Source organism: Daphnia magna, unplaced genomic scaffold, assembly GCF_020631705.1.
Source record: "Daphnia magna isolate NIES unplaced genomic scaffold, ASM2063170v1.1 Dm_contigs221, whole genome shotgun sequence".
In the NCBI taxonomy this organism is placed as follows: domain Eukaryota; kingdom Metazoa; phylum Arthropoda; class Branchiopoda; order Diplostraca; family Daphniidae; genus Daphnia; species Daphnia magna.
Genome location: NW_025533186.1, coordinates 72,822 through 84,978, shown reverse-complemented (window position 1 = coordinate 84,978; position 12,157 = coordinate 72,822). Strand labels below are relative to the sequence as shown.

Sequence of the window (12,157 nt, the reverse complement as noted above, 5' to 3'; positions counted from 1 at the left end):
AACATTGAATAAGTCACATGCTATTTTTTTCGGTTATCTCACCATTGGAAAAACAAAAAAAAGAAAACAAAAAAATAGTTCTAAAGAAAGGAAGACGATTATTTCATCATTCGTTGAACGAGTCATGTTTAAATTTATACCGACTCATATTTAATAAATATAGGATACTGGATGTCTGCATTTTCTCCTATGTGTGGCGTCGGCCAGCAACTATAAAAGATATGAGCTACAAGAGGAAGGAAAAAGATGAGCGTATATATAATCAATACATCATCATGCGAGCCAGTCAAGTGATGCATCACATTCTTCCGATGTACATCGTCGTAGCTGCTACATAACCTATAAATGACAGCTGTTTTTTTGTTTGGTTTTTTTGTACGTGCAGTGCTGGCCTATAGCCTATCTACGTATACACATCATGTCTTGGCGATATATAGGCGTTTGCTTTCGGCGTTCTGACATCAACATTTTTGGGGGTGATGCAACATGAAAGATTAGGCAACTTATAAATACGGCAACTGCTGCCTCATTTTTGTATTCATAATAACCACCAGGAGATTTAAATGCGATGCCTTTTTTTTAAGGTTTCTCTCATTTTTTTTTTGGCTGTAAAGTAAATCCAAACCTGTATTATCCCGACACAGCTACACGATATTGAGACAGTGTAATTGAATTATTGATACATCAGTTTTAGTATGGCGTTTGAACAAAAAACTGAAATTGGAATTTGGCCATGTTATTGGTCCAATTTGATATGGTAATTATTAGAATATGGCTTACATCAACAACAGCTGCCGCTGATTACATGCGCTGTTTAAAAAAATTCTAATTAGATATTAAACCTGCAAGCCACTTTTCTTCCCTCCCTTTTCGTGCTGTTGTAATTACACGTGTCTTGTAATTACAGCAACTTGCCGTCTTCGCGTTATCCACGTGAACGCAAGGCAAACAAATGTTCCAACATCACATTCTAGACTATAATTGCGGCTTAATGTGAAACAGCTCTCTTTGCCAAATTCAAAACGATCCGCTCTAATAGACAATGAATAATGTTTAAACCAAATAACGTGTGTATATATAAATGCGATATGAGATGCAACCTACAGCTAACTCGATTTAAAAGAGAAATTTGAAACAAAAAGTCTGTTTTTACAGCTGCCTTTATATGGTCGCCGGCTAATAGCAAGACCTTTGGCGTCAAAACTGACACGCCCTTTAGTCTATACAGAACATGTGCGCCGCAAACTGGCAAAATTGCAAATAAAACACACTCAAAACGACAGGGAAGGACGTCACGAACGAGCGACAAAGAGGCAACAACTCTAGCCCCTCGATATCTACATAGCTCTATTTATGGTGCGCCATAGTCGTTTGATTGCCTTTCCTCTTTTCGCCTATAAATAGAGTTTTAAAAAGGCGTTGATGGGCTTGTTGCTCTCGTGCATAGAGTCATTGTGGTCTATTCTTCATTCTTTATTGTATTCAGAATTTGAACCGTTCAAATTCAAATCTTCCTCTCTATACACGCGTCTATTCATCAGCACATGCGGATATGACGATAGCTGATGGTTGGCATTTAACGGTCTATGCGGGGTCAATGCCTAGATTGCAAAAAACCTAATTGCTGTAATATGCAGTGGAGCATCAACATCGTCATGCATCATCCTTGTATGAAAAAAACTAACATGACGCAGCTCTAGGGCGTTTTCCTTTTAACACACTCTATGCCATTTACTTGTGTAGAGCCTATATATATCTAAACGAGCTTGTATAACTCAATTCAAATTTTTTCTAAAAAAAACCCTTTTCCCTAAGTGAATCTGTTCTATCCACGGAGAGACTCGCCTCCAGCGGCAGACCTGCGTGCGCGTATATCGACTACACCCAATTACGAAGTGCTGGACCTCGCTCAATCTTTATAGACAATAAATAATCCATCACAATTCAATGTGGCAGCGCATCAACGTCAGCTTGTGAAAATAATTGGAAGACGATGAAATCAAAATAATAAGCCTGGTTTCTATCTCATGCAGCAGTTGAATAAAAAATAGAAATAAAAAATAATGATTCGATGAGAAAACGGGAGAAAAACGAAAAAAGGCGGTCAATTTGAATAATGATGGGCGGTAGAGAACGAATGCCCGTAGCCTACATGATGTGTGATGCAGGTCTTGAAGGGCGTTGGGTTTTTTTTCCCCCTTTCTATATGTCCTATATATCCATCCATTTCAATGGGCATATGCTGCGATGTATCATAGATATGGGTCTGATGAGTAGACCTATATACACAGCAGCAGTATAAACATAGAATTGGTTGCTGTTGAGGAAAGGTCGACGATTGAATTTCATTGATTGATTTCAGCAATCATTCCGATGGTTTTATTGCAGCCACTTTTCTTGATCTTCCCTATCACTCAATATGTGCTGTATACTTTGCAACAGCTTTTATTGGGCCAGTCGCGCGGCCAGCTGGATTTCAATGACCATTTCCATCGCACGTTATATGGGTCCCATCGGGCATAGTGTCTATGGCTCTTCATTTTTTAACGATCGACACGTTGTCCATTTGACACCTGATCTCCCCCTCCCCTGCCTTGTCTGCAGGGTCAACTTATGTATACCTTTCTTTTTATGTAGCGACTTTTATCATGCAAGTGCAACGACCCTGCCCTATACAAACAGATCATGGAACCCCATTTTCTCTTGACACAGACCGACCCTAATAAAGGGCAGCAATCGGGCATCCGAAGAGTATCAGCTTTGATGGGGCAGATAGAGTGAGGTTGACGATTGATGGCATCTCAATTAGCACTGCGTTATTACTATTTGATATGTGAAATGGTTGGACAGTAAAGAGGTCTCTATTCGCCTATATAGATTGTGCATCGACTGGTATATCACATGTGTCATCCACATGGTTGATATTGTTCCAGGTGCCCCTCCTGTTTTCAATACATGTACAGGCCATAATAGTTGCACCTTTTTCAAACGAGTTCCCAAAAGAAATGGTTCACCGCGGAATCCATCAATCAATGGGCAGAAAGAGTCGAAAAGAGTGAAACCTGTGCTGTCATCCATTCCGCACGTTATACCGCGGGATTCACCCGTGCGACAACTATGTCAACCAGCAAACATTCGTGAAAAAAGGGCTTTTGTGTTAGATATGTAATATAAAGGGGCGGCCAGGTGATCTCGTATGGCTTCTTAACCTTGTACATGATGGCTTTTCTTTTAAATACACAAGGGCTTACAATAAAAGGGGGACTGAAAATAAAACCCTGCCACATGAGTGGATGTATCTATAAATATATACAAAGTCCGTGTACCGTTGTGAACAGTTTCATCGAATAATAAGGGCGTTGGTGCGAATCACCTCCGCGCTGTATGCAAACGCATATAGACACGAGTCAGCGCCGCTCACGCGATCAAATATATACAGCAATGGCGGCCTATACGGCGACAAAGAGAGAAGTCACTGCTTACCAAATTCAGCATGAAAAGACGACGAGTTGCAATGGCACATTTTGTAGACACTCGCATATATAGATACAGTCGATTGAATGACGCATTATCACAAAGGACGCGCGTGCACCTGCAACCAGCACGTAGCCGCTTCTTAAATCGAAGAATAACAAAAAGACACGCTCTCTCGCCACGCGCATCTGCTGTCTTTTAGCTATGACATACATAGGCGGCGGTTGTTGTGTTTATTTATTTATTGTTATTATTCAACAAAGAAGGAAAACTGAAAAGACAACTATGTGTGTGCGTATATAGGACGGGACACGGGAGTGGATGAGCATCAGGCGTATAGACGCGTGAAAAGAGGAGGTTCGCTGCGGTTGTGGGGAAAAGTGCTGGGACTTGTTTCTCTCCGGCATCAGAAATGGTTTTTTTTTTTGTTTTCTTTTTGTTTTTACGACAAAGAAAGGGAAAAACGGGGAAAAAGAAAAGCTGTGAAGACCAGCCAATGTTTATAGGAACCTGTTTCCTGTCATGTGTTGGCACCCCACACAGCAGCCGTTCATTTTTGGAAGCGCTTCCACTTTTCCCTTTTCTTCTACATCCAGCAGCAGCAGCAGCAAAGAGAGAGAGAAAGAGAGAGAGAGGAAGAGCAGAAGCGAAACAGAGTCCTTTTGGCTGTTGGCTGCTGTTGGCTCATCATCATCAACAACACTAGAGGAGCCTATAGACAAAAGCAGCAGCACTTGCCATCGCTGTCTGTAAAGTGCTTCTGGTCTCTTTTATACTTGTCGGCTTTTAAAAACAGCAGCAGAACCCCCCTTCCCCAACACCCAAAAAATGGGGAAAATGGAAAATAAATTCAAATGTGTGAAGGGGGATGTGATATGGCCTCTTTTTCCTCCCCCTCACGTCCCTTTCGTCGATCGGCATCGTCCTCAGTCGCACGTCTTGTCTGGCCAAATAAATTTAAATAGGAAAAAGGAAGGCCTACCCTCAACTGCCTTCTAATTAACACACCGTAATATGGGCCTAGATATAGTAAAGCGCAGCAGGTTTAGCGAGAAAAAGCGCTAATTGAATTCATCCGCCTTTTCCTTTTTGTGCCAACTCCAACGTGGTCTTACAATCCAAAAATATTTCCGCCATTCCTCATTATGATATTCTCATTGGAGTACAACGTAGACTACACAAGAGCGTCAAAAGAGCAAGAGCCATCCGTCAGCCGTAGCTGTAGAGACATCAGCACATTTTCGTTCTATTTTTCGACCATTTCCATCTTCTCCCTTTTCTCATTTGGACGTTTTTGACGTGTCAGGGTATAACAGACAATTTCCAGCTGCACTTTTCTTTCTCTATATATGGGCTCTCTATTCCATTAGCCCATATATCCAACGCGTATATACATGAGGGCAGAGTTCTTTTCCACCGAAAGTCATCATCCACTTCCGGCCGACTGCCTATGTCCATATCCATGTGCTCTGCCCTCATCACCCAGTGAAAGTCGGAATGTACGAGAGACACGCAGAGCGATATAGGGTGTTAATTTGCGCCAGCCGCACTGCTATACGTGCTGTATATATTTATATACAGCCCAATAATAATAATAATAATAGTGCGGCGAACCGTGACCGGTGGACCCTTCTCTGCGTAGCCTATACGTACACAGCGCATCCGCAGCTGACAAAATAATGACATACTATAATATTTCATATTGGCCGACTGTAGTGATACAACGGTACAAGTGCATATCGTACAGGATATAGCTGACACATATATTTTATCGTGCCCCTGTATACATCCTTTCCGTCCTTGTATACGTATGTGACTTAGTGAGTTGGGCCATTCGTTCCAGCCGCGTAATCTTCTTCCAGACAATAAGCTGATGACTGCCCTCCCCTGTCTAGACACTTGCTACTTCACTTCTATGTATCCATCGACTACATTAGTCAACTTAACATTCACGTAATGCCCCCATCGTGATGTGGCTTAAGCTGTTACGTAGCTGATACGTCAAGTGTTTTTGTAAGCTCGGGCCTCGATTCCACATACCTATAAACATGAGACAGGAAAACTAAAATGTATTTAACTCTGCTCTGTTCAAGTGACAATCTATCCAGGACCAATGTCATTTCAACTTAGAAGTCCTACATACACAAACGTCAACTGATGTCGTGACTAAAACCGTTTCAACGCATACCTGTTTGCCTTTCCCGCGTTTAACCGAACTTTTACAGGGTATTTTTCTACTTGCAAACCGATTCGTGTGTTTACCTGTCAAACGGATCTGATCGTTGCCTGATGTGTCAACTGCTGACCAATACTAAATAAACGCTTAATACAAAGCAAATAAGATAATGAGTCCCCACTTGGCAGACCAACACAAAAACACATGGACATGAAGACAATAGAAATGTGTCTCGAAAAAAACTACCGCCAACAATTATAAAAAACGTATGGGTTTCCTTTCTACTCACAGGCCTCATGGCAGTTTACCTTTTCTCCAACGCGTAAACGTCTCTATGGATGATTTGCGTCTGACGTGTTGTTCGAGGTCCCTTTTTTTACGTCCCCTGTTGCTCCGTCTGACAGTTGACAGCAGTAAATACGGGTTTGTTTCGTTGTTCTCAACGGTCACGTTTCAAAAATGTCTTTTAAATATGGGCATTGCCTATGGCCAAACAGCATAGTGTTGTACTGTACGTAACACACATGTACACATATTGAAATGCTTTAAAGGATAAGAGTGAAATATGGGAAGACAAAAGCAATAACCCACACAAATACATCAACCTTCTCAATGACAAAAAAAAAGAGAGGGCAGGCAAAACAAACGCAACAGAAAAAAAATGCACGTAAATCTCAACTCGGTTGGTTCCTGCTGTTTAATGGGATGGCTTCACACTGAGCTCGTTTGTCTTGCTTTCAGTTTGTTTTCTTCCAAGTAAATGGGAAAAGCTACTTAATGAAATGTCCTTTTAAGTTCCTTAAAAGGATTGGTGCTGTTGACCAATTGTAGTAGTTATTTTCAACGAAATGTTTGAATCAAATTCAAATAAAAGCTTTCAACTTTACAAAAACAAAAAACGAAAATAACTGATGACACTCGAAGAACTGCTTGATGAGGCATAAATGAAATTGTACGCCCCAATCAGCTGGGGCGACGACCTTCTCGAAATTTCTTGAGGCGACGATAGCCAATTCTTACGAGATAAGATTCTTGAGGAACTTCAACATTTCTTTCACGATACTTGGCCATAACTTCCTTAACTATTTTAACTGCATCTTCTGCCACTGCTGCTTCACCCCGATCAATCCTTTCTTTTATTTCTCGACGAATTTTGATTGCATTATTGAGTTCAGGACTTCGTTTGCAGGAATGAGGCCTTTTCCCAAACGAAAATACGTTATTCTTTTGACGAACCGTTGCTCGACAATCGATTGCGCTAGTGCTTGTCTTTCCAGGACGTGCCGTGCAATGCCAGATGACTGAACTTGTACTCTTGGCCTTAATTCCATATCTGTACCCCATGTCGTCGAGTAACAAATCTCTTCCTTTGTCAGTCCCTCCAGAAACTATTTCAAAATTGCGTTCCCTTTCTTTGCTATCGTTAACACGAATAATCTTGTCATCTTCAACAATATAATGAACCATGGCTTCCTCGGTCAATGAGGTTTGGATTTCCTCTGTGTGATCTGCTGTCAATTTAAAAAAACAATTACGTAAATCATTTGCGATAAATTGTGACAAATATTTTTTCTTATACCTTCATATTCCTGCTCTGTGGTTATCGACTCATTGCATACATCCAGTCTTTGGCAATTTGTCATTTTTTGACATTTGCTTTGAACAACTACAAGATCGGTAAAGTTTTCAAGAAATAATAGGAATTCATCTTCTAATATTTCAGTTCCATCTCTTTCAAGTAAAATTTGAATGTTATCTGGCCCCAGATTGAAGATTGTTCTGGCTAAAAAGGAAGGAAAAGCACTTATATAGAGGAATCAGCAAAAGCTATAATCGACGTTACCTTTATAAATCAACTCTTCGAGGTTACTAACGACAACTCCTTTCCTCGTTTGTCGGTCTTCGCTTACAAGCTTGAAAGGTTTTCTTATGAGATTCGCACTCATGTTTGGAACAAATTCAAATTCAACCTATATGCCGACGAGCAACCAGTCTTTGCCAAAGACATATTAAACAGGAAATGAACTATTTATTTAAAATTAACTTTTTTCACACAAGTTAGATTCAAAATAAATCTAAAGCGCGGAGCTTTTCCGACTAAACCATGAACCTCAATGCGGAACAAAAGAGTTGGTTTTGCTTTTTAGTATTTCCAAAATGGTAAAATCTATTGCAACCCAGAACTATTGGGGCCTCTAGCGCCCAAGAATGCTATTGCCCCCCAGAATTCAGGGGGCACTAGTGTTTGCTGTTAATTTTCTTATTTTTTGTTTATTTTTTTTTTTCAGTTTCTTTCGTCCAATTTCCTGATGCCTTAGTGTAGTTTTTAATATAAATTTTTTTCGAGAAGATTGAGACAACAAAGCAGATTGCAAAGATAGGAAAGATTGGCTAAATTGAAAACATTGCATTGTCGATACCTTGTATCTGCCAATCTTTTACGAGTCAACATTCCGTACTTTGCTAATTGAACTGCTGAAATGCTTCTCACAATCACAACTCCATCTCGTTCAGGGGCCTGAACGCTGTCAGGCAAAACATGACGACAACTCCTGTTAGGGTTCAGGTCCCTGGCCTCCATTTGCAGCAAGAGATAGGCAGCTCAATTCGCTATACTAGCGCAACTTGCCTTACGCATTTAGTTGCAACTCCATCTCGTTCAGGGACCTGAACCCTGTCAGGCAAAAACACAAAACCCCCGAGCCGTTATTTTTTTGTTTTGTGTTTCTTATTATTTATGTTTATTGTTTATTTTTCTTTCTGTTTCATTTCCGTAATACAATGCATTTTAACTTTATAATTTTGCTTTCATTTATTAGGATATTACTTAATTAAGCAACGATATAATTTCATTAAAATTACTGTAATAATTGTGAATTTCCACTCATGGGCATTCGGGTAGTGGAACCGGTTCCAAAACCCGATATCATTACTGTGTACCCTATTTGACTTGTTTTTTGCAATACATCATAGTTTTATTTATTTTCCTTCACTTGCACACCCATTTTAAGTTAAGGCTGGGCCATATCTTTTAAAGTGGGTATTTTAAACGAAAGAAAACCGCTTGATAAGCACCTACCCCGAGTAATGACCCATCAGCTATTTTTCAGGTAGGTAGGTGGTGCGGTTTAACGTGTCTCAGGTAATCCCTCTATCAAAGTACACAAAATTAAAATAGCTTTATAGGTAACAATATTAGGTCTAAATAAACAAATTTTACAGAAATGGATAGCCGATGATGGGGGCTATCCACTTCCGTAAAAATTTTACTTAAAAAATACCTAACCGAGTAATAAACCGATTGGATATTTTTTTCGGTGTGGTTTGACGGATCGTGAACTAAATGAATTATAATCGGTAAACCATAAGCTCTATATTTGAAAAAAATTACAGGAATGGATAGCTCTTGATTAGATCAATCCATTTGTGCAAAATTATCGCATTAAAAAATTTTACTAGGGTAGTAAACCGGTTTACAATTTTTTGTTAAGGTCGGTGTAGTTTCACGGGTATCGGGTAACCCCCACCTCCCTGATTTATGTAAAACTTAAATAATTTTTTGCGGAAAAACTATAAGTCCAAATTAAATAATATTTCCAGATATCAATAGCCCTCATCAAGATCTATCTATTTCTATTAAAAATTTTGAACAAATATTCATAGAAAAAAAAATTGAAAAAGGATTATATTTTTTACTTTTGTCAATAGGGTCGAGTATATCCATAGAGCGCAAAAACTATAAAAAAACGTCTTGTATCAAGTTTTTTGTTTATGAATATTTTTTCATAATTTTTACAGAAATAGGTAGCTTTTGAAGAGGGCTATCGATATCTGTAAAATTTATTTAATTTGGACTTATAGTTTTTCCGCAAAAAATTATTGAAGTTTTACATATATCAGGGAGGTGGGGGTTACCCGATACCCGTGAAACCGTACCAACCAAAGCAAAATATTGTAAATCGGTTTACTACCCTAGTAAAATTTTTTAATGCGATAATTTTGCACAAATGGATTGATCTAATCAAGAGCTATCCATTCCTGTAATTTTTTTTCAAATATAGAGCTTATGGTTTACCGATTATAATTCATTTAGTTCATGATCCGTCAAACCACACCGAAAAAAATATCCAATCGGTTTACTACTCGGCTAGGTATTTTTAAGTAAAAATTTTACGGAAGTGGATAGCCCCCATCATCGGCTATCCATTTCTGTAAAATTTGTTTATTTAGACCTAATATTGTTACCTATAAAGCTATTTTAATTTTGTGTACTGTGATAGAGGGATTACCCGAGACACGTTAAACCGCACCGACCTACCTACCTGAAAAATAACTGATGGGTCATTACTCGGGTAGGTGCTTATCAAGCGGTTTTCTTTCGTTTAAAATACCCACTTTAAAAGATATGGCCCAGCCTTAACTTAAAATGGGTGTGCAAGTGAAGGAAAATAAATAAAACTATGATGTATTGAAAAAACAAGTCAAATAGGGTACACAGTAATGATATCGGGTTTTGGAACCGGTTCCACTACCCGAATGCCCATGAGTGGAAATTCACAATTATTACAGTAATTTTAATGAAATTATATCGTTGCTTAATTAAGTAATATTCTAATAAATGAAAACAAAATTATAAAGTTAAAAGGCATTGTATTACGGAAAAGAAACAGAAAGAAAAAGAAACAATAAACATAAATAATAAGAAACACAAAACAAAAAAATAACGGCTCGGGGGTTTTGTGTTTTTGCCTGACAGGGTTCAGGTCCCTGAACGAGATGGAGTTGCCACTGAATGCGTAAGGCAAGTTGCGCTAGTATAGCGAATTGAGCTGCCTATCTCTTGCTGCAAATTGAGGTCAGGGACCTGAACCCTAACAGGAGTTGTCGTCATGTTTTGCCTGACAGCGTTCAGGCCCCTGAACGAGATGGAGTTGTGTCCCTGGTGGGGGATCGCATTTACAAAAGTCAAAAGTATCTCAACGACAGTGAATCAGTGATGTTAGAGCTTGTGCCCAACGAAGATGTTCATCTGTCCTCTTTGCTAGCCTGTGAACGCTTTTCTTATTCTTTGATGGAATAGAAGCAGGTTAGAACTTTATTTCACGCTACTAATGTGTGCATTTTCAATGTTGCCCACCTTTTATTTTGTTTGATCGCCAAGTTACGAAAGATGTACAAATCGCACGGGGGTGAATTGGTGGTTTGAACTGTACTGCCTCCTCCCCTCGAATTCCAATTTTAGTAGAGAAGAAGCGCTAACTTTCCAGTTCTTTCTTTTCAAGTCTATCCTATTGAGGGACTAATCCGTACTTTTTACCACTTTCCATAACCAATTGAATCTATCAGTTCATAATCATTTTACAATCGCTGTTTGTATTATTTCATTTCCGTACTGTATAGTCGTATATTTGACCAAAAATGAGTCAAGGTTACTTACGTGATGACGTGCAGATTCCATTGTCTTCAATACGCTGGCCGAATACTCGGAACTAACAACAGGAGGAGTGTAACAATTCGTTATGAAATTATGATTTTAATTAATACGATTTCATCTTAGCTTCATGACAATGCATGGCAGTTGCCTCATTGATTATTCTAGTCTTTGAACGTTTGTCAAAAAATATGCGTTGATCTATTTCTAGAATTACCTACTCTGAATTGTCTCAAGGTCATTGAATAATTAATACAATCGGTTCATTTAACATCCATTCAATATATTCAGATTGTGACCGCGCAACTTAAATTTCAGCTTGAACACTTTTGCTAAAAAATGAGGAGTGATTTCCATTCGTCGTTGCCCTCTGAATGAATAAATTGCATTAAATTTCCTTTAAACGTGAGCTTGTTGAATTATTTTGGCCCTCGCCCTCCTTAATTTGACTTTGACAAATCTCAGTTCAAATGATGGCCATGTGGTTATGGCTGAAATCTTCTCTCTTGTGTCTGCATTTCTCGATTATTTTGGGCGTTTAATGTTTTGAATTTGTCTTCAGTGGTAGAAAAAGCCACGAGTAACTGTCACCGTTTCAAAAAGACTTCTCTGGTCTTGTCATAATTACCCTAATTAACAATGCGCACCCCATTACTCTCCTAATGTCTTGTTTTCAGCCAATATGGAAATTTTTAAACCATAATAGAAAATATTTTCCTGTGAATTATCCTTTGATATGTGATGTTTGATAGACTTGTTGCTATCACTGCTCTTTAGCGTGTGGTCCTTCATTTAGCAATATGCAAAGAAAAGGCGGTCTTTCGCCAACAAGTCGAGCAGCTTAATGCTTACTTTTGAAAATTCTTTTTATTGGTGAAGAAACCAAACATTTCCAATGATTATTGCAATGATACACAACGGAATAGTCGATAGGGAAGGATAAAGACAACTAGATCTTAGCTCTTGTAATTGTGAATGCAACTCATCTGGTTCCAAAGATTTCGTTCACGTTGTGGATAGCAAGATTTTTATTCCCCCGACTCAAATCAAGTGCACTCGATCCAGCATTGGTTTTA

At 38.9% G+C, this 12,157-nt stretch overlaps 1 protein-coding gene and 1 long non-coding RNA gene across 4 annotated transcripts; one reads left to right on the top strand and one right to left on the bottom strand.

The window, feature by feature from the left end:
* Positions 1-6,133: 6,133 nt before the first annotated feature.
* On the bottom strand, positions 6,134-7,823 carry LOC116917144. Of its 3 annotated transcripts, XR_004391029.2 has the most exons (4): positions 7,494-7,823; positions 7,230-7,433; positions 6,559-7,161; positions 6,134-6,464 (listed from the first exon to the last, which is right to left on the bottom strand). XR_004391029.2 is itself a non-coding variant. In XM_032922513.2 (3 exons), exons 1-3 carry the CDS (start codon positions 7,594-7,596, stop codon positions 6,614-6,616), a joined length of 855 nt encoding a protein of 284 aa, XP_032778404.2. In that variant the 5' UTR covers positions 7,597-7,823; the 3' UTR covers positions 6,134-6,613. The 3 variants fall into 3 exon arrangements, 2 of the variants coding, with proteins under 2 accessions (XP_032778404.2, XP_032778406.2); XM_032922513.2 differs by having other exon boundaries at positions 6,134-7,161; XM_032922515.2 differs by having other exon boundaries at positions 6,134-7,158.
* A 2,787-nt stretch (positions 7,824-10,610) lies between these two features.
* LOC123467749 lies at positions 10,611-12,134 on the top strand. Its single transcript, XR_006641869.1, has 2 exons — positions 10,611-10,736; positions 10,812-12,134. It is a non-coding gene; the product is annotated as an uncharacterized LOC123467749 (long non-coding RNA).
* Positions 12,135-12,157: the final 23 nt, after the last annotated feature.